This window comes from Dendrobates tinctorius, unplaced genomic scaffold (assembly GCF_039654945.1).
Source record: "Dendrobates tinctorius isolate UK_male_01 unplaced genomic scaffold, ASM3965494v1 ptg000030l, whole genome shotgun sequence".
Lineage (NCBI taxonomy): Eukaryota > Metazoa > Chordata > Amphibia > Anura > Dendrobatidae > Dendrobates > Dendrobates tinctorius.
Genome location: NW_027361698.1, coordinates 755,000 through 775,965, shown reverse-complemented (window position 1 = coordinate 775,965; position 20,966 = coordinate 755,000). Strand labels below are relative to the sequence as shown.

At 44.1% G+C, this 20,966-nt stretch overlaps 1 protein-coding gene across 10 annotated transcripts in view; it reads left to right on the top strand.

The window, feature by feature from the left end:
* Positions 1-20,966, top strand: part of CENPE (centromere protein E) — a 205,722-nt gene that overhangs the window by 42,868 nt on the left and 141,888 nt on the right. For all 10 annotated transcript variants that reach the window (XM_073571801.1, XM_073571795.1, XM_073571802.1 and 7 more), the window contains exons 7-17: positions 4,071-4,138; positions 4,611-4,685; positions 4,833-4,972; positions 5,103-5,232; positions 11,109-11,234; positions 11,356-11,505; positions 11,653-11,812; positions 11,908-12,061; positions 14,333-14,819; positions 15,602-15,661; positions 15,743-15,910. In XM_073571801.1, the coding sequence (XP_073427902.1) occupies positions 4,071-4,138; positions 4,611-4,685; positions 4,833-4,972; positions 5,103-5,232; positions 11,109-11,234; positions 11,356-11,505; positions 11,653-11,812; positions 11,908-12,061; positions 14,333-14,819; positions 15,602-15,661; positions 15,743-15,910 (1,718 nt within the window). The remainder of the gene's footprint in view (positions 1-4,070; positions 4,139-4,610; positions 4,686-4,832; positions 4,973-5,102; positions 5,233-11,108; positions 11,235-11,355; positions 11,506-11,652; positions 11,813-11,907; positions 12,062-14,332; positions 14,820-15,601; positions 15,662-15,742; positions 15,911-20,966) is intronic.

The window sequence follows — 20,966 nt, the reverse complement described above, 5'->3', positions numbered from 1 at the left end:
AATTTGCCTCCAAAGTCAATATGAAGAAAGAAAATTAGTCGGCACCCTGCGCCACCACAAAGCCTTCACGAGTACGCTTTGTAATCAAATCACACACAATATAGAAACGCCATGTGCCCAAAGGAATGGGTGCTCAATCCTAAAAACAAGCAAATCCAATATCCATGTAAGAGAAAAGCGAAGGCTGGCACTCATCATTCTAAAATTCAAAACTTTATTTCGTCATTAAAAAGACATTGGCAGGGGAGCAATGTGTCAGGTACGGACAACGGCTTTCACGCTTCCACGGGTTTCGGTAACGCGAAATGGCCATCCTTCGCTTTTCTCTTACATGGATATTGGATTTGCCTCCAAAGATTATTATAAATAAAAAGGGAGCTACCAGTTTGATGTGTAATGGCCTATCTCTGCTCTCCTGTTCTCACTGCAGAGTTGTGTGTGATTATAACTAACACATCTGCAAGTTCTCAGATTCCATCTCACAGCAGAGAGAGTTGTAATATTGTTCCTATACAGCCGAGCTGTCAATGCTGCAGCAAATGTGTTTGTACTGAGACAGAATTCTGTTCTGTGTTGCATGTCTCACACTGGTAACCAGGGCTGTGGAGTCGGTAAGCCACAGTTGCGACTCCGGCTCCGACTCCTTCATAAATGGCCAATTCATAACAACAAATTTACTGTTGTAAAATATTAAACATCGTGCTTATTCAGTTTCTCACCATCATATAAGTAATCAGACCACTTAGAGCAAAAACTACATTTATTAGAATATAGCAAATAACTTTTATAAACTTTTCTAAACTGTAAGTAAATATGCAATAAACACTTTTATGCAGTTAATAAGAAGAAATCTATAAATTTATCCTCAGAAAAAGTATTGTCTCTGTCAGATCCTCCTTCATGGATGCCCTCAAATCTGATCTAATTATTTTGAGAGCAGAGAACAACCTCTCTACACTAACTTGTGTTGGTGGCAAAGCAGTAACCACTCGTGCAACATCTCTGACAATGTCAGGATACAGAGGAATCGCTTGTTGCACTGTTATTTTTGATGAACGGTCACATTTCTCAATTTCTTTTAGTGCACATGAAAAATTCTGCTGAAATGTACTGGCTGTGTTCCTTGATGGGGATTACTCTTCTATGCGGGAACGCTTTGCAAGGTCCTTGTGATCCAAATATTTTTCGAAATTAAATTCTTCATCAGTTGATGAGGGTGAAGATGTGGCAGGACGACCAAATTCTTCTTCTTCCTCCTGACTGTTCTGCAACCCTTTCATCCTTACTGCTATTTCAAACAGAGCTTCTTTTCCTTTACTTAGCTGTTGATCATCTAGAAGAATCCGATGCATTGGGTCTACATAAACAGCTGCCAAAAGAATGTTATTTTGTAATAGTAGCTCCTCTCTCCGTTTCATTGATGTAGCAATGCCACTTGCAATTAACCCTCCTCTTTGGGACAGGCGAAACATCAGGTTCTTCCACTCCTTTAAGAAAATACCTGGAGTTAAGTCCTCTGCTTGTAATTTTTTAGTCACTGTAAATGGGTGCTCTAGCAATTTTTCCAGCTCAGTCACCTGATTCCACTGACTTTCATTTAGCGTCAGTTGAGGGTTAGCCATGTCTACAAGAAAGTTTTTCAGTTCAACCAAGTGCTGAATCATTAAGTACTGCCCCATCGTGTGGCTTGATCAATAAATGCCCCTTTTCCAGCACGTCTCTTCAAAATTGAGTCAACTTTAGGGGTTCTGGCAACAGTAGCCAATTTTCTCACCTTGCCAATCAGTGCAGCAGCATGTCCTTCTTGCAGACTGTCTTATAGCCAGCTGTAGCGTATGCACAACACAGCGCATGTGATGAATGAAAGAACATATTGACACAGTTTCAACAAGATCATCTAAACTATCATGTTGCTGTTCATCTGAAGCAACTTCAGTTTGCTCCTCAGTTAAAATACTGTGTTCCTCTATTTCAAACATTTCTGTGTCTGTGGACCCAGAATGTTCTTCTAGCTGCTGGTCACCATCATTACTCTCATTCATTAGCTTAATAGTACTTATATTTGAAGCATTGTCAGTTACGACAGAAAGAACTTGCTCTTTTTTAAGTTCATAGGCTTGCAGAACCTTTTCCACCAAGACCTGGAGAAACTCACTGGTGTGATGAGCTTTGGTGTCTTTTACTGCCAATGTCTTGGTATCTATTTCATTTTTGTCACAAACAAATCGGACATTGATGGCAAAATAGTTCACTCTGTGACGTGTGCAGGCATCCATTTTAAGAAACAGAAAGCGTCCCTTGAGAGTTTTTATAAGTTCTTCCTTTTGTTTAAAAGCTTCTTCGATTACTAATTTTCTAATACTCTCTCTCTCTCTCCAGAGAAACACCAAGCTTGCGGGCCATTTCCCCATTCAGACACATAAAAGCTGGTCGTGAAAATAATGAAATAGGCACACTATCCTTTACAACAAGCTCTATGATCTGTTTTTTAAATGTATCTACTGTCATTGTCACAGTAACTTTGTCACTGACAAAATATCTTGCAACTGATGGCTGCAAAGTTCTCTGCTCCTTTGTTTGGCTGGAAGAGCTGGGCACTGGTTCATTGGTTTGGATGCAGTCTTTCTCATCCACTGCTTTCAGTACTTCTGGATGAAAGCGCTGTAAATGTCTCTTTTAGATTAGAAGCTCTGGTAGGAGCATTTTTATCTTTGCCTGAATATGCACTCATCTTGGCTTCACAGCATTTGTTTTCGTCTGGATCATTTGTCATACACTGACAGACATAATGTTTTCTATCTTGAGTGATGGTGAAATGTTCAAATACAGCTGATTTAATGTGATGCTTCTTTGACATTCTCAGGTTTTTAATTCTGCATTCACAATCCAAATGACAATTGTTTTTCCTAAAAACAATTGTACAAAATTATTGCCAGGTCGTACAACTGATATAGTGGTCAGTAATACTGTTATTATTCCTCATGTACTCACAGTTAAATGATGCAAAGTTTGTTGAAAGGATAATACTTCTTACAGTCTTCCTCTTCTGAGTAGCAGGCAGCTGTGAGATGCTTGGAAGACGCACACCTAGTATGATCTAGTCTAGAGGAGGAGCTTTACTACTAAGAATTTGCAACACATTTTCACTTTCAGTTTCATACATTGTAAGTAGGGGGGTTGGGGCAGCATGAGGTTAACCAAGTATAAGATTAGATAAGGGCAGTGGAGAACAGTGACACACAAGAAGTAAGAAATGTCTCTATCTCCAGCAGAACTGCTTATCACTGTTGTTCATAGTTTGATAGAACATATATATTTGAGTAACATTTATAAAATTCATATGAAAGTTCAATTATGAAATATTAATACATTTTTTTTAAAGCTGGAGTCGGTACATTTCTACCGACTCCGACTCCAACCAAAACTAACTCCGACTCCACAGCCCTGCTGGTAACTCTCCTTTTATTTATCATAATCTCTGGAGGCATATTTGTGTCCTGCCTATAGACTGAAACAGCTCAGTTACATAAGAAAAATGTGATTTTTATCTTGAATAAGATCAGATATCGAGGTATCAATTTTATTCAGCTTCCGACGACCCATGCCCAATATAGATGGTTTAAGAGTAGTGATAGTGATGAGCGAACATGCTCGGATAACATGTTCGAGTCCCTGCGGCTGCATGTTTTGTGGCTATTGGACAGCCGCAAAACATGCATCCGACCATGCCCAAGTTACTGATAACAAACGAGCGTGCTTGGATGACATGTTATCTGAGCGAGTTCGCTCATCTCTACTTCGAAGTATTGCTCCTACTGACAGATTGCCTTTTAAATACTTGCATACAAGGGACTCTGATATCAACATTTGTTGCTGCCTGCCACAGCCAACAAACTAGTAATGTGGAAATGGACAAAGTCTTGTACGGGGACAGCATAACGGAACACACCCTCATTTGTCTGTTTATCAAAGACCTATAGAATATTTTGATGTTGAGCACCTCTTTATAGACCACTTTAAATGTTACAGAACGGCTTGGAAAGTGGTCACTGTTTTATTCTCTGTTGCAGAACACAGGCACTATGGAGAGACAAAAATGAATGACCACAGCAGCCGCTCCCACACTATTTTTAGGATGGTAAGGGCTTTTTGTTTTTTTGTTTTTTTTTTCTATTTGTGTGTGATGGTAGCCAAACCTTACAAAAAGAAAAAAAAAAATTAAATCTGGTATCGCTGTGATCGCACTGAAGCATAGTCGTCTAATCACTTATGCTGCACGAGGAACTGTGTATTTAAAAAAAAAAAAAAAACACACCTATTCGGCTCTGTGCCTCTTCACTCCAGACCGTAGTTACTAGTTCTATGGGGCCTCGGATGTTGCTGTGCATCGTACCGCCACCCGTTGTGACATTGTGATGTATGTCATCCTGGTGACGACATGGCACTCATGTGCATTGATTTCTAAGGCCTTGTCAAGCCATGAACTGATTTGAAGACGGTATGGGGGGGGGGGGGGGGGGGAAGCTGTGGTTGTGATGGCGGGAGGCGAGTGGAGTTTCTAATTTTTATTTTTTTTTTTTTTTTTTTTATACAATTTTTTCCTGTAATAGATTGTTGAAAGCCGTGAAAGAAATGACCTAGGGAATTCTGAAAACTGTGATGGAGCGATTATGGTGTCTCATCTGGTAAGTAATGTATTTAGAGACCAGAGGTTTTCCCAATAAATATTTAAATCCCGTGTCCACAGGACTGGTGACAAATGTTTCACCCCTCAAATAGTCCCCCACTCACTGAGTTGAGTTCTGTTCTCTTGTCACCCTTTATTTCTTCAGAATCTTGTTGATTTGGCTGGCAGTGAACGGGCAAGCCAGACTGGGGCAGAAGGTGTTAGGCTTAAAGAAGGATGCAATATCAACCGCAGCTTGTTTATCCTTGGGCAAGTCATTAAAAAACTTAGTGACGGCCAGGTTGGGTAAGTGTCTATTGGCTATTTTTTTTTTTCTATTATTTTTTTTTTCTTTTTTTTTCTTTATTAAGAAGTAGATTATAGCTATATAACTTTTTTGTGATTCATTGGTGAACTTATTTTTTTTCTCCAACAGTGGATTTATCAATTATAGAGACAGCAAGTTAACAAGAATTCTTCAGAATTCCTTAGGTGGAAATACAAAAACTGTAATCATTTGTACTATTACACCCATTTCTTTTGATGAGACCCTGAGTACTTTGCAGGTAAGTAATAGTAGTTTCTTTTATCTTTTGCACTACTCTCTTTAACCTGTACTACATTGGGTGCAAGTGTACGGTGCTGGCTTTGAATCAAAAGCCTGCATCATACCTGGCAGATGCTGTATGTATTCTACAGCCAGCAACTGCCTGGAACGGCAGCAACCAGAGCGAGCTTCGATTGCTATGGGGAAACAAACACTAATATATGGGAAAAAATAAATAAAATAAAGAATTTTATGAGTTTGCTCAGTAAAATTAATGTGATTCCAATCATTTTGCCAGGTAAGGCCTCTTTCACACATCAGGTTTTCGCCGTCAGGCGCGATCCGGCGCTTTTGACAGAAACCGGATCCGGCGAAATGCAATGCCAGATCCGGTTTCCCCCCCATTGACTTGCTTTTGCGCCGGATCGCGCCGGATGGCCATGCGTTTCATCCGGTTTTCGCCGGATCCGGCAATGTGTCGCGATCCGGCGTTTGGAAAAAACGTCTACTGTAACGTTTGTTGTCTCCGGCGAAAAAGCCGGACACGCCGGATCCGGCGCGTCCGGCTTTTTCACACAATGAAAGCCTATGAGCGCCGCAATGCGCCGGATCCGGCGAAAGCCGGATCCGGTGGCCGGATCCGTTTCTTTTGGTCTGAGCATGCTCAGTAGCTCTGCCCACAAGACATATATAAAAGCAAGACAGTGGGACCCACAGCCACACCCAACATGCCACCCAAGCCAAGAACCAGGAGAAGGCAGCAGACATCTGCAGCACCATCAGCACCACCACCACCCCAAATGGACCAGCAAATGGAACATGCTGAGGAGGGGAGTCCAGAAGCAGATGAGAGACGGTAATTATCAAATCCCCCATTCCTCCAAACTAGGGCCATGGAATATCAAGATATTCATTGGCCCTTTGTTTCTCTTTATTCAACAGCCGCCAAAGAGATGCAGCAGCAGCAGAAATGGCATCACTGGCAGCAGCAACAGCAGCAGCAATACCCACAGCCATGGAGTCTGGCCATCAACAGGACAGCACATCTTCTTCTGGGAGCCCTCCCTCGCATCGTCAGCGTTTGACGGTAAGTTTTTATTTCCAAAATCCATCATCTCTGTAATATATGTCTATTCATTGACTTTTATTTCAAAACAGGAATCACAAGATGAAGAGGAGCTCCCAGAAGAAGAAGGAAGGGGTGGACAGACACCTGGAGTGGGCTCACAATTGGTAAGTTTTTTGCATCAAACGCAGAAACACAACATCACACTACACACAACACATAGAAAACAATGTTCTGCAGACCACACACAGCAAACAAATGCCTACATCCAAAGACATAACATTTTTTGTTTTCTTCTCTAGTCTTCCCAATCTGGTGCTCGGCCAAGAGGTCCTCGCAGTGCCTCCCAGGGTCGTCGGCGACAGCAACGCGGCGGTCACCAGCGTGTAAGTATAAATATTTTTGCTTTGTTTTTTTGCACTTTTTATTTCATTTCTTTTGTGGAGGCTAATTATGTTATTTTTGTCTTTTTCTTTAACAGCCTTCACAGCGTGCTCCCGACTCTGACGGTGAGGATGGAGGGATTGATGTGGACCGCCTCATCGATCTCGTCAGAGAAAGGGAGCCGCTCTGGAATATGGCTGACCGCCGCCACGCTGACCTGATCGTTACCCGACGACTCTGGGAGGAAATCTGTTCTCTCCTTGTGGGCCGCTGGGAGGACCTCGAAGCTCGGGCCCAGATTAAAGAGCGTAAGTATATACAGTACCGGTTGCTTGATGTAAACCAGTGTTTCCCGAACTCCAGTCCTCGTGGTCCCCACGGATCATGTGTTCAGGATTTCTATTTACTATGGAAATCCTGAAAACATGACCCCTGGGGGACCATGAGGACTGGAGTTTGTGAAACACTGATGTTGTATACTAACCACTCCTTTCTCGTTTCAGGGAACAGAATTGTGAATCGGTGGCGGTCTGTGAGGGATCGTTTCAAGAAAAGGAGTTCAATAAAGAGATGCGGGCCCCGAGTGGATCTGGAGGACGCAGGAGCAAGTACAAGTACGCACAAGCCCTGTCGTTCCTCCGGGAAACAATGCTCACCAGAAGGTAAATATTACACACCACATGTGAAAAAAATGTTAGATGTAACTTTTTTTTTTTCAGCCAGGGCCATACCATGTCAGTATTTTAATTGTTTTTTTTCTCTTTATTACACAGCACGGTGAGCAGCACTCGGGAGCCTGCACGATTGGATCCTTCTGAGGCGATCCCTGAGGAGACCGGCACCGAGGGACACTTCGACCGCCCCGGTACATCTGCACCTTCCCAGCCTTCCCACACATTTGACCCATCTGTCCCATCCACCAGCACAGGAGCATCGTGGCCGCCTACATTACATGAAGCTGCTGGTGAGGAGATCGCTTTCCCTTTACCCCACCCTTCTGCCCCTGCCACCTCTAGTACACCTGCGGGTACTGGGCGGCAGCGGCAGAGGGGTCAGGAAAAGAGTTATGCGCAAGAGTTCTTGCATCTGAATGCATCTTTCCAGAACTGTCTAAAAGTCTTGTCAGAGCAAATCTCCGCAGGCTTTCAGCAGATCAACTCCAGCATTCTGGAGGTGAAGACACTTCTGCAAACCATGCATTCAGAAGCAAGATCTTCGCCAAACCACACCTTTTTCAGGTCTGTTGTGGAGCGCATGGAAACGCTATCTCCTACCCAGCAGATGCATGTAATGCATTCGTGCCACGGTGCTCTACAGCAGGTTACCTCCCAACCTCCACCTCCCACCACTGTAGTTCCTCCACCTGCACCCCCTCCAGCCACTTTCCATCCTCCCCCTCCTATTACATCTGCACCCCCTCCAGCCACTTTCCATCCTCCCCCTCCTATTACATACCAGCAACCTCACCAGTACCAGCAACCTCCCCAGTACCAGACATCTCCCCACTTCCAGCAACCTGCGCCGTACCAAACTCCTTCCCCGCACCAAACTCCTTCCCCGCACCAAACTCCTTCCCCGCACCAAACTCCTTCCCCGCACCAAACTCCTTCCCCGCACCAAACTCCTTCCCCGCACCAAACTCCTTCCCCGCACCAAACTCCTTCCCCGCACCAAACTCCTTCCCCGCACCAAACTCCTTCCCCGCACCAAACTCCTTCCCCGCACCAAACTCCTTCCCCGCACCAAACTCCTTCCCCGCACCAAACTCCTTCCCCGCACCGCTTTCCATCAACATCATCTGCTCCTACAGTCCCTGCCCAACCCTCCACTCCACCGCCCACCACCTCTTCTGCCTCCCACATGTCCACCCATTCTGTATCTTTTTCCACACCTTCACCTCTAACTGTTCCTTCCCCACCACGATCCCAGTCCTCTCTCCACACACCCAGTGTCGAAGTGTCCCGCAGCCCCTCCAGCAGTATTTCCACCCCACAGTACACAGATTTGTAATGTGTGTTTTTTGTAATAAAAATGCCCATTGGGTTTAAAACCTTTATTAAAGTTTTTTGCACTTTAAAAACATTTTACAAAAAAAAAAAAAAAAATTAAATAAAAGTTAAATTATCGTTTCACAATGGTTGTTTGTCATTTCTTTCTGCGGCGAACTATGTTTTAAAAAAAGGTTAAATACAGGGTATTTCAAAGGTAAAAAGGTATTCAAAACCAGGTATATAACTGTGGGTAAATTTTACCTTTTTGCCACAGTTGTGTTCCTGGTTGTGTTTGAAGCAAAGTATTTCACCTAAAAAGTTGTTTATTGTTGGTGATTTCCTACCAATGTACACAACTTTTGTTAAAAGGTGAAATACTTTGCATAAAACACAACCAGGTACACACCTGTGGCCTAAAGGTAAAAATAGTAAGACCATGACAAGATAGCCAACTTTGGTTGGCAAAGGTATATACTGTTGGTCCAGAAGGTACACAAGTTTGGTTATGGCACAAATCTTTCACACTCTGTCATCCTGCCAGTGTACTCTGCCTTGAGGTGACATAAAGTATAGTGCAAAATTGTCCCTCATTACTGAAACCGTCACAGAACTTCTAGTGGTAATATTTCCAATGACAACATCCATCTTCGCCAGTAACTTGCTCTTCTCTCCAACCTGCACTTTCTTCTCTACAACCTGTCAAAGAAGGGCTGTAGGAACATGCTATATCTAGTTTTCCAGTAGCCAATCCCGTTCGGAAGGCCACAAGGGTCAATTTTAAAAACCGGATCCGGCGTAATCCGTCGAAAAACGGATGAACCGGATGAGACGGATCCGGTTTTGTCTGTCAAGAACAAGACGGATCCGGCAGAAAACCGGATCCGGCACTTCAGGTTTTACAAAACATTTGCCGGATCCGGCATTCCGGCACGACGCCGGATCGCGCCTGACGCCGAAAACCTGATGTGTGAAAGTAGCCTTAGTTTTGCCAAATAATGAATACCAAAAATAAAATATTTGTGTATAATAGATATATAATCTCTCAGCAATCATCATTGACATCAGGGAGGAATCATGCGCTCATTGTTTCTAGTGACAGTGCTGTGCAGACCCTGAATGACTGGAAAGGAAGCACAATGGTGTGAACACAGGAAATGGCCTTGTGACAGTGTATGTGTGTTTGTGTGTGTGTATATATATATATATATATATATATATATATATATATATATATATATATATATATATATATATATATATATATAGTATGTATTATTTTTTTTTTCCGTGTATAAGCCGAGATTTTCAGCCCATTTTTTAAGGCTGAAAGTCCGTCCCGAAGCGCCCCCCCTCGGCTTATATTCGAGTCGTATACGCCAGGGGGTCAGAGGGGGAGCTGGGGTGTCGGATCGTACTTAAACCTCCCCCCCCGGCGCGTCTCTGCAGCCCCCTGCTTCTCCACAGGCACCTTCCTTCAGCGGTCATGTGGTACCGCTCATTAAGATCATGAATATGCGCATATTCATGACTTTAATGAGCGGTACCACGTGACCGATGAAGGAAGGGAGAACGTGGGAAAAGCAGGGGGGCTGCAGTGAGGCGCCAGGAGGGAGTAAGTATATGTGAAATTCACCTGTCCCCGTTCCACCGCTGCGCACCGCTCTGTCCTACGCATCCTCTGTCTGTGACGTTCAGGTCAGAGGACGTGGTTAGTGCGCGCTTTGCTCTCTGCCTGAACAGTCACTGATGGAGAGAACCGGAAGGCAGAGCTGCGCGCAGCCGTGGAACGGGGACAGGTGAATATCGCAGGTGCTGGGGCCTGAGCCAGCGGTGACACCGGCACCTGTCCCCCATAGCGCGCAGGTGTCCCCGCCTGCTCAGGACACAGACACCTGGCCCCCAACGATGAGAGGTGAGTGTCATTTATTTTTTTTATTTGCAGCAGCATATGGGGCCATAACCATTCAGAGCAGCATATGGGGCATACCGTAATCTATGGAGCATTTTATGGGGCAGCAAATGGGGCATAATTTATGGAGCATTTAATGGGGAAGCATATGGGGCCATAACCTTTATGGAGCTGCATATGGGGCATATTATTCTATGGAGCATCTTATGAGGCCATTATTAACCTTTGTGCAGCATTATATGGGGTGTATTTTGTATGGAGCATCTTATGGGGCCATCATGAACTGTATGAGGGATTATATGAGGCTCCTGACTCAATATGGATATTCAAAAACATTTAACCTACTGATGTCTCAATTAATTTTATTGGTATCTAATTTTTTTTTTAATTTTACCAGTAGCTGCTGCATTTTCCACCCTAGGCTTATACTCAAGTCAATAAGTTTTCCCAATTTTTTGTGGCAAAATTAGGGATGTCGGCTTATACACGAGTGTATATACGGTATTATTTTTATATTATTATTATTTTTTTTTTTTTTTTTTCAGTTTGCAAGTACAGCTAAGCATGTAAAAAATACCCCTCATGTTAATGAGGTACTGGATGACCACGCTCTTCTTAAAAGATACAGGAAAGAAATCCTGGACCTGAAGAAACAGCTAGAAGAGTTGGAAGTGAGTGTGTTCTTGATCTGCTAGCCCAGTCCTTTCTGGATGTAAATGGCAGTAGTGTTTTGTATAGATTGTATGCATTTGCAGTTGGACATGGTCACCTACACCATTCCCTCTTACACAGGCTTCAACTGATATAAAAACACACGCTATGGAAGAGTATCACCAATTACTATCAGAAATCAAAGACCTTCAAAAGGAAAAGGAAGACCGGATATGTAATTTGGGAAATATGATGGTTGCGTCTACACAACAGTCCCATGAAGACCAAAGGGTAAACTTTTTTTATTTCCTGACTATTGTATAGTTTCAACTTTTATTTTCAAGATCTTTCCACTTCTGTGTTTTGTTTTTTTTTTTTGTTTTTTGTTTTTTTTTCTTCCATAATACTGGCCAATTTCTTTCCAATAATATCTTAAAGTTTAAGAAAAGGAGGAGAGTCACTTGGGCTCCTGGAAAACTTCAGGATAGCTTGCACTCTGCTGGGATCTCGCACTTCGATATTGGCTCTAAATTAACTGCGAACATTGCCAAGAGACAAAAGCTTTCTGAATTTTCAACAATCCCAGAGATTGATGATTGTGAGTGACTTGTGATCAAGTGGTCAGAACTTCTTGCTTCTTGAATGTTTCTTAGTCATGTTAATTGGAGTCTTTTGTTTTCATGGTCTCTCCAGCAATTTGCACAGAGTTTTCTGAATTTGATGATACAGGCAGAGTACTTGATGATCTTGCTATAGATGCAGATTGGAATTCTGGAAACAACGTTACTTATAGGGAGCGAGCGGCTCTTTCTAATTCAGTGATAGACTTTTCTTCAGAAAGCACAAGGTTTGTGGACCTTATTTGTTTTTGTTGAATAGATATACAGACTGTATGGGCAGAAGTATTGGGACACCTATAAATTACACCATTAAGAGCATTTGACATGCCTCTTAAGGGCTCTTTAACATGTTATTGTTTCCAGTACGTGACGGTTTTCACGCATACCGGAGATACTTAACTACGTAGACCCTTTCAAGTTAATAAGTCTGTGCCCATGTCATGCTTTTCCACAGCCCAGACCTTTTAACAGCAGTGTCAATAAAACGTCCTGGACACATGCAACACAGATGACATCGGTGCTGAAGACAGCTCTCATCATTCTCCCCTGCTTGTGCTGCAATTAAGTAAATTAAATAAGAAAAAAATACGTGGCGATCTCCCCCGATTTTTGACAACCAGCTAAGCTAACGCAGACAGCTGGGGGCTGGTAAAGGGCCATTGATATTGCGCCCCCCCCCCCCCCCCCAAACCAGCCTAAAAATAGCATCCTGCAGATGCCCAGAAAAGGCTCATCAATTGATGTGTCAGTTGTGGCGCTTTGCCTAACTCTTTGCACTTGCTCTTGCGGTCGGTTGCTCTTGCGGGGGTTGACATCATCTTTATATTGTCTGGTGACATCAAGTCTACAAGACGCCTCTCTATTACTAATCCTATAGTTGTATTGTAACTAAACACGCAGCCAGAATAAAGTTTTTTATTTGAAATAAAAACAAAATACTTTTCCTTTTATTTTTTTAAAAAAAACAAAACACAGCTTTACTCGCCTAAGGCCTGTTTCACACGTCAGTTTTTTGTGATCAGTGAAATCCAACAAAGATGGGGGGGGGGGGGGGGGAGAAAGGATCTGTTTCCGTTATTAAACAAACAGATGGCGGCGGACCGCTTTTTGGACGGATCCGGCGAAGTTGCAAATGACAGGAAATTTAAAGGAACCGCAGTCTGGAAAAGGAGAGAGAGAATTTTGCCGCCACACACTCTACAGAGACCTAATCAGAAAAGCAGTGATATGGAGTTGGTTCCCCCTTTGCAGCTATAACAGCTTCTGCAAAGGCAGTGTATACAGACATTAAAATGTGTGAGGAAATTAAATCCTGAGAACAATTGTTAGGCCACAGTCCTGCTAGAAAAGAAAGACTTTCCTGAACTGTTTACGCAAAGAATTGTCTAAAATGTGTTGGCATTCTGATAGATTAACCCCCTCCACAACAGGGCCAATTTCCATTTGTGCTTGTTTATCTCTTTTTTTTTTTTTTTATATTCTAGAGCCGTAACTTTTTTACTTTTTACTGTTCTTTTTAGTCCCTCAGGACTTGAAGCTGCGATCGTCTGATCGCTTGTGCTGTATACAGTAATCTTACAGCATCACTGCATAGAGTAAACCCACAGGCTGGGTTGCACAGGAGCTCCATACTGATAAGCATCGGGGGTCTTCAGCAGACCCTCGGTTGTCATAGTATCCCATCGGCGGCCCACAATTGTTGGAGGTAGGTCTTGTCTGTAACACAGCCATAATTTGCCAGGTATGTGACTGGTTCACCCTTTGAGCCTGATGCATACACCCACTTCCAAGTGGCGCAGATGTTGTGAAGGGGTTAATATTTCCTTTCACCGAATATAAGGGCCCTCGGCCAACCTTTTGAGGAACAGCCCAACAGCATTATCTTTTCGCCACCAAACTTTACAGCTGGTGCAGTCAAGTAGGTAACATTCTCCTGGCATTCACAAAGCCAAGATTCCTTCATTAGTCTGCCAGATACACTTGAGCCTTTCCGCTGTTCCTGAGTCCAGTGGTGGCATGGTCTACATCAGTCCATATGATGCAGTTGCTCAGCCATGGAGACCATACTATGAAGCTTTTGGATCGGTCTTTGTGCTCTTAATGCCAGAGAAGGTTTTGAATTCTACAGAGAATTTGGTAACTTTTCTGGTTACTAACTTTTGACCTGGTTACTAAGCGCTCCTCCTTTCCAATAACACCAGACATGGTAGACCGTAGAATATTTAGGAGGGAAGAAATGTCATTCACCGACTTGTCACATCTATTACAGTGCTACACTGGTATTCAGTGACCCCCTTTAGAACAATCTTCTGTTACACGTTGGTAAAGGCAGACTCCATAGGTGGGGGCTGGAACTCGTATAACTGTGGTAATGGGACTGAATAAGAAGAGTGTCTCAATACTTTTGTCTAGATAGAGCACTAAATTATATAAATATAATTGCATATTGTTTTACAAATTATCCAGAAGTATTTCCTATTTCTTTCCAATCTACTCAGTGCTCCGATAAAAGACCCTTCCCTGCAAAAATATAAAGAAATGGAGCAGAAAGTTGCCGAGTTAGAAAGCCAGCTAAAGAAGCTGACTGAAGAATACGAGGTGGAAGTTGACAAAAGAGAATGTCATGAGAAAGAGATGGCAGAATTAAAGCAAGCCAAATCACACGCTGATAAAGATGTACAAACCCTACAGCTGGATGACACGAGTGTAAAAGACCAGACTGATACACTGCCCGAGGATGGCCAGCAAAGTCCTGTGACCCGAGACAACGTGGGGGTCCCAGAAAAGCTGTCACTACTGAAGACGGACCATGAACAAGAGCTCGAAACATTACATGAGTCAGCCCTACTCACCCAAATAGATGGCTTTTACCAGGATCCTGATAAAGAAGCACCTTCAAGCAATGTTCATGATATCTGCTGGGAACATATCCGAATGCTGGAGCAAAAGATAGCTGATTTGGAAGGAAGTCCATGTCCTGAAAAAGTAAGAAGCACAGGGTTTGTATGTACAGAGTATGCACTCCTAAGTGTGTTCACACCATGTTTTATCCACTCGTCAGGGGCTCTGTCGAGGCTTAAGTCTGAAGCCCTGAAAAATGGAATTCAGATGTTTTGCACTTGATGGGGTCATTGACTTTAAGGCTATGTGCACACGTATGCAGAAAATTTCTGCTTAAAAGCCGGACTCCTTCCCAGAAAACGCACCGTTTTTGCCGCGATTTTTTCCGTGCATCCCTACACACACAGAAAATAGCTAGAAATGCGGAATTTTCTGCAAAATTAATGAGCATGCTGCGTTTTTTACCGCAAAGCGTTTTTTTTTCCGCGGGGGAAAAAAAAGCATCAATATGCACAAAAAGTGCAAAATGCATTAAAATTAATGGGAAGCTTCTTTTAAGCGTTTTTTTTTTTTTTTGCGGATTTTTTGGTAAATCTGCGTGAAAAACTTGAAAAAAAGCTGTGTGTGAACACAGCCTAAAGCACAACTCCAGCGTTATGGGAGGATTTTTTTTGGGGGGGGGAATTGTTCCTGTCAGATTAAATTTTTCACTGCTAAACTGCTGTCAAGTGTATTGCAAGTTTGTTATATTGCAAAGCTATGAAGTTCTGTCATCCTCATCATAGAACGTTTCCACTAGTTCGTATGAATCTACCATTGTTCAGGCAAAGTGGAATTGGATTCTTCTGAAAATTTAAGGTTGACATGTCTGTTTTTCTTCTTATGAAAGATGAAAATGTAACTAGCTGTATATGACTTATTTCCAGAATGACCAAACTGACTTGATAGAAAGTCTTCAAATATGTGAAGCTCTTATGGCAGAGAAAGTAAGTGAGTTTGCTGTCTTTATTTGAGCACGCTATGCATTGTTTAATTATGCAAAATGAACTTTTATTTTTTCTCCTTAGCAAAGCGCTCATGAGCAACTGGGCAGTATGCAAAATGACTTTGATCATCTAATAGCTGAGAACGAAAGCTTGAAAATGGAACTTGCTGACTTGGAAAAATGTCTTCAGGAGAAACATGAAACCAATGAATTTGAAATGCTGGAGAAAGAAGCTCAAAAAGAGCATGAGGTGAATACTGAGGGTACAATGTCGCCATATGGAAAGGTGTACTGGATGTTAAGTGGATACTTTGTGTCCTATTAAAGAGAGGCCCTGAATCCAGTGATGTATCATCAGTTTGCTGGGTGCAAACAAAAGTTGTGATACAAGAAGTTATTTTTTTTTTGTTTTTTTTTTTTTTTGTTTTTATTGTAGCAGCGCTCAAAAGTTAACCCTGCCCTCACCCCTGATTAGCAGCTTTATGTGTAGATTGTTGCATCTATAATGTACTGATAAAACACTTATTGTATTGAAACTGCACCACTGCCTAGTAAGTGGCAAAACACTAAAATATTGGTCTTTGTCCCAACCTCATGCTGTGCCCTTAGATTGCATGGCAAAGACCTGCTGCCAAATGCCCCTTTTTTTTTTTTTTGTTAATATTAACCTTAGTTGTAATGAGTTTTTCACTTCTAATTGTATTCAATCAGGTGGCGCATTGTGCACACAGAGGTTTAAGAGTGTCAGGGCTGGACTGGCAATTCTGGCAAATGCCAGAAGGGCCTGTCTGGTTGTGGACTGCATTGTTTGCTACGTTGTTAGCAGAATCTGTATTCTCAAGACATTCATACTGTTAAGAGTTGGAGCACAAAGTCGCTGACTCTGTCAATTTCTCCAGCAGGCCATGGGTATCGTTAGAAATATTGGTCTTGTAGTAAATCTTGCTTCCTCCATCCAGGGTAATATTAGTAATATATTCCCTTCTGGTGCTTGGAGATGGGGATAGCATGTGCCAAAACTAATGCAATTAGCAAATTTAGTGATACAATGCAATCCAAATCGGTGGCTGATCGACCCTGACCTCCAAATTGGAGGCTGATCGGCCCAGCTCACCACATCGGACCCAGAGGGGCCCCGCCCACCAAATCGGATCCTGAGTTGAAAGTCTTGCAGGGGCAGCAGGCAAGTCTCAAAGGGGCAGCCCGGGCACCATTTCAAAGTACTATCTGTACTTCCTTCAGGAAATACACATCTAGTTTTTATTTATAAAGCACCAACCTATTCTGCATCACTTTACAATTAAGCCGATATATATATATATATTTATTTTGTATCTCCAACCACTCAATCGTGTCACCTGCACTTTTAGAACTTTTATATATATTCTCCAATCACAAAGCATCTTTCATTTCACCAGAGCTGTTTAAAAGAAGCTGAACTGTGATTGGTTGCTATTAGCAACAGTTTTCCCACTCCACGACAGCACCTCTGCAGGCACTGACCGGGTGGGAGAAATCTAGCATCCCCAGAAACATAAGCTCCCAGCCATTGTCTGCCCCCCAGAAAGGAGCAGAGAGCATATGACAGAAATTAAACCCCCCCCCCCCCCCCCCCCGTGGCCATATACCCATCACATATCCTTCATCCCATAGGCATATCTTTCCTCTTAAAGGGATCTCCGTACGGATGTGGGATATTAGGGGTAGTAGTCCAGTGGCTGTAATGGAATGATGTGGGATATTAGGGGTAGTAGTCCGGTGGCTCTGGCTGATTGGATGATGTTGGATATTAGGGGTATAAAAAGTAAATATAGGGGCGCTAGTATATATAGGCTGGATCAGCTGCAAGTACAGAAAACCCCTACCACAGTGGGGTAATTTAAATACTTAAAAACATATGAACAATATGTACTCGTGCTATGATTCAGACATGTATGCACACTACTGATCAATCTTAAATACCTGTGGTGGTGTAGAAAATTTTCATAGACGAGGTGCGGATTATTGCCTCCGATGTGAAGTCAATTAGACGAGCTAAAATGAAGGGACAGAGGATTAGGGAGTATATGGGAATTTTGCGCTCATAAAAGGTATATAAGATGTATAAAAAGTTAATATGTATATTTAAAAGGAGGTGTCATGTGCAATTATAATAGTAATTTCGGTACCTTTCGACTTGTGCAAATAAGCAAGAAAATCAATAGAAAGAAGGTAGCACTGTAAGTTTTGTGCACAGAAACGTATAAAAGCTGTATACACAAATTTATAGCGATAGCACTAATGGTGCTAGGAATGCTTAGTGTGACCAAGGACTAAAAACTTATAGCGCCGTGCAGATAAGTTTATGGCTGCCACATTAAGGTGCTGGAAGTGCTCAGGAGTGCTGCACTGTAGGACAGCCGATGTCAGATACTTGCGCTCTGAATAGTACTTGTATGTCCAACCAGTAGGTTATTAGGTACTTAGCTTGGGATAAGTCTTGAATTTCTCCAAGGTAGCCGTGAGTCCTGGAGCGTTGTCCCAGCCGGTGACAAGCTCTCACTGTGTCAGATTCTGTCCACTTTCTTCATGCTTAAAACTTTAATTGCTTATTAAGCACCAGATTGTATATGACAATCAGGTTTGCTAAGAAAGAATCATGACACCCAAACACACGTGTTTTTAGAACGGTCCTCTAAGGCTGAGTTCACATTTTATTTAAGCCTCAGTGGCTCCATGGGTCTGGAAAATGGGATTTGAGCATATGTGCCATTGTCTGTAATGATGCTGATGGAGTCCATGGCCTCTGCCTAACATTACTTTCTTTATCGCCTTATTGGGGGACACAGAATACCATGGGTGTATGCTGCTGCTGCTAGGAGGCTGACACTATGCAAAAACAATAAAATTAGCTCCTCCCCGGCAGTATACACCCACCGACAGGCACCAAGCACCTCAGTTTGTGCTTAGTGTCTGTAGGAGGCGGACCGGGATCTCCCCAGATCCGCATTTTTCTTTTCAGGTTTAGTCTGAACTTTTTAATTTTTCCCTCTTTTTGTCTTTTAGGTTATTTTCCATCGGGAAACAGAGTGTAGTTGTCACCCTGATTTCCCATATCATGCGGCTGAGCGAGCAGTGTGGTGTCACCCACATCGCAACTCTCAGTACCGCAGGCAGGACTTTTCCCTATCGCCTTCCGGTGATAAGGGTTGTGGACAGGTGGCTAGTCCTTGCCGAATCCCCCTCCTCACCCCTCTCTCGGGACAGGGCTGAGAGGAAGACGGCGATCGCAGGTGTTTCAAGCCGTCTTCTGCAGGATGCGGGTACAGAGAGGACTCCCTTCCCCCCCCCCCAGCGGCCTGCCGTTTCCCCGTGGGCCCCTGTGGTCATCCTCTTCAGGGACGTCAGGTAAGTGCCTGTACGTTCCCTCCGGCCCCGCATAAGCTCCGTGAATGGCAGAAGTTTGACCTTTGTGATTTCAGGTCCACAATTATTTGAATTTCCCGCCCTCTCTGCCTGCCGCGCGCTCACGCCGCTTGCTTCTCACTCCCAGGGAGACACTGGGGATTCCTCCACTCACCACACAGCGTCACAAGCAGGGGAGGCAGACTTCCCAGGGCCACTGTCAGATCAGCTCCGTTATGTCGGCGCTGGCATGGGGCTGCGGCGTCTTCACTTTCACTTTCCCTCACAGTCTCCTCATCACTGTGCTCCCTCCTCCCTTCCTGAGCGCGCTCTTTTCAGCGCGCCTTTACTAGCCCATCACAGGGCTCCTTTTCGTTTGATATGCCAGCCTCCTCCTTCGGCCATGCCCTTTCCTTCGCTGTTAACCAGTCATGGAGCGGCCGCTAAGCTCCGCCCCCAGCCTCCAGCACAAGGATTTCCTGGTTGTTTCACTCCTTCCTGCGCTGTTTGGGGGACACTTCAGCATTTTCTGCTGCTCACAGAATCTCGGTAGGCTCTGCTCTGAGGCAAAGATTAGCTCTCCTCGGCAGTTATTCCTTAATTCCTGCAGCCATTCAGTGCAGTCTACTTATGCCCAACCCTTCAGGGGATCTCTGCTTCAGGCCCACCGCTATCTATTACGCCTGTGCGCGCTGTAAAAAGAAGTGGGCATCGGGTCAGTCGTCTCCATTCTGCCCCCCCTGCAGTCCTTCCAATATGTCAGCATCTCAGGAGCGCACAGAGTCCCGGGCGGAGGGCGCTCTTCCCTCCTCTCTCCCCCCGGAGTGGGCCGTTACAATGTCACAGTCTGTTTCTGACTTGACAAAAGTATCACAGTCGCTGGTCCAGGTTTTAGAACGATTACCTCAGCTATCCTCAGCCACCTCTGCCCCGACCACCTCTCGGGGTGAGTCGTCCGCACCGGACCGCGACCTTCAGAGAGACAGACAGGGAAGGTCTTCTAGGAAGCGGGCTCTGTCCACTTCGTCCTCGAGCTCGCAGGGCCCTTCCGCTCCCAGGCCTCCTTCTCCTTCCTCGGATGACAGCCTTCAGTCAGGCGATGATTCTCATTCGGAAGCTAGCTCTGAGGGGAACAGCGTTTCTAAAACGCGGGACATGGTCGATAGTCTTCTTGCAGCTATCTTCCAAACACTAAAACTTAAACAGGATGAGGCTCCAGCTCAGGAAAGCTCGGTTGTCCTTAGACGAGCAAGACCTCCGTCCCGAACCTTTCCCAATCACAACGATTTCAATACTACCTTAGCCAAACACTGGGAGCGCCCTGAGCAACGTTTCTCAGGCCGCAAGTATTTGGACATTCTGTACCCCTTTGACGCAGAACTGCTCTCAAAGTGGTCCAAGGCTCCAGAGGTAGATCCTCCAGTATCCCGGATAGCCTCTAAAACGGTGCTCTCTCTGCCAGACGGGGCATCGCTCAAAGATCCTACTGACAGGCAGATTGAATCTCTGGCTAAGTCTATCTTTGAGGCATCTGGCGCCTCTCTCTGCCCTATTTTCGCATCCGCCTGGGTGGCGAAGGTCATTTCCGCTTGGGCAAAAATCCTTCGCAGAGGCATCTTAGCGTCAGCTCCTCAAGACGAATTGGCAGATCTTGCAGATCAGATTAACCAGGCGGGAAAATACCTTTTGGCCGCCTCCTTGGACGCGGCCGGCTGCGTAGCAAGGGCTAACAGCAACATAGTAGCTGTACGCCGAGTCCTTTGGCTAAAGTCATGGAATGCGGACACTACTTCGAAAAAGTCGCTTACCAATCTGCCATTCCATGGCTCTAGGCTCTTTGGAGCAAAACTGGATCAGATAATTTCCGATGCCACTGGAGGCAAAAGTACTTCGCTTCCCCAGTCTCGACCAAAACGTCCCTT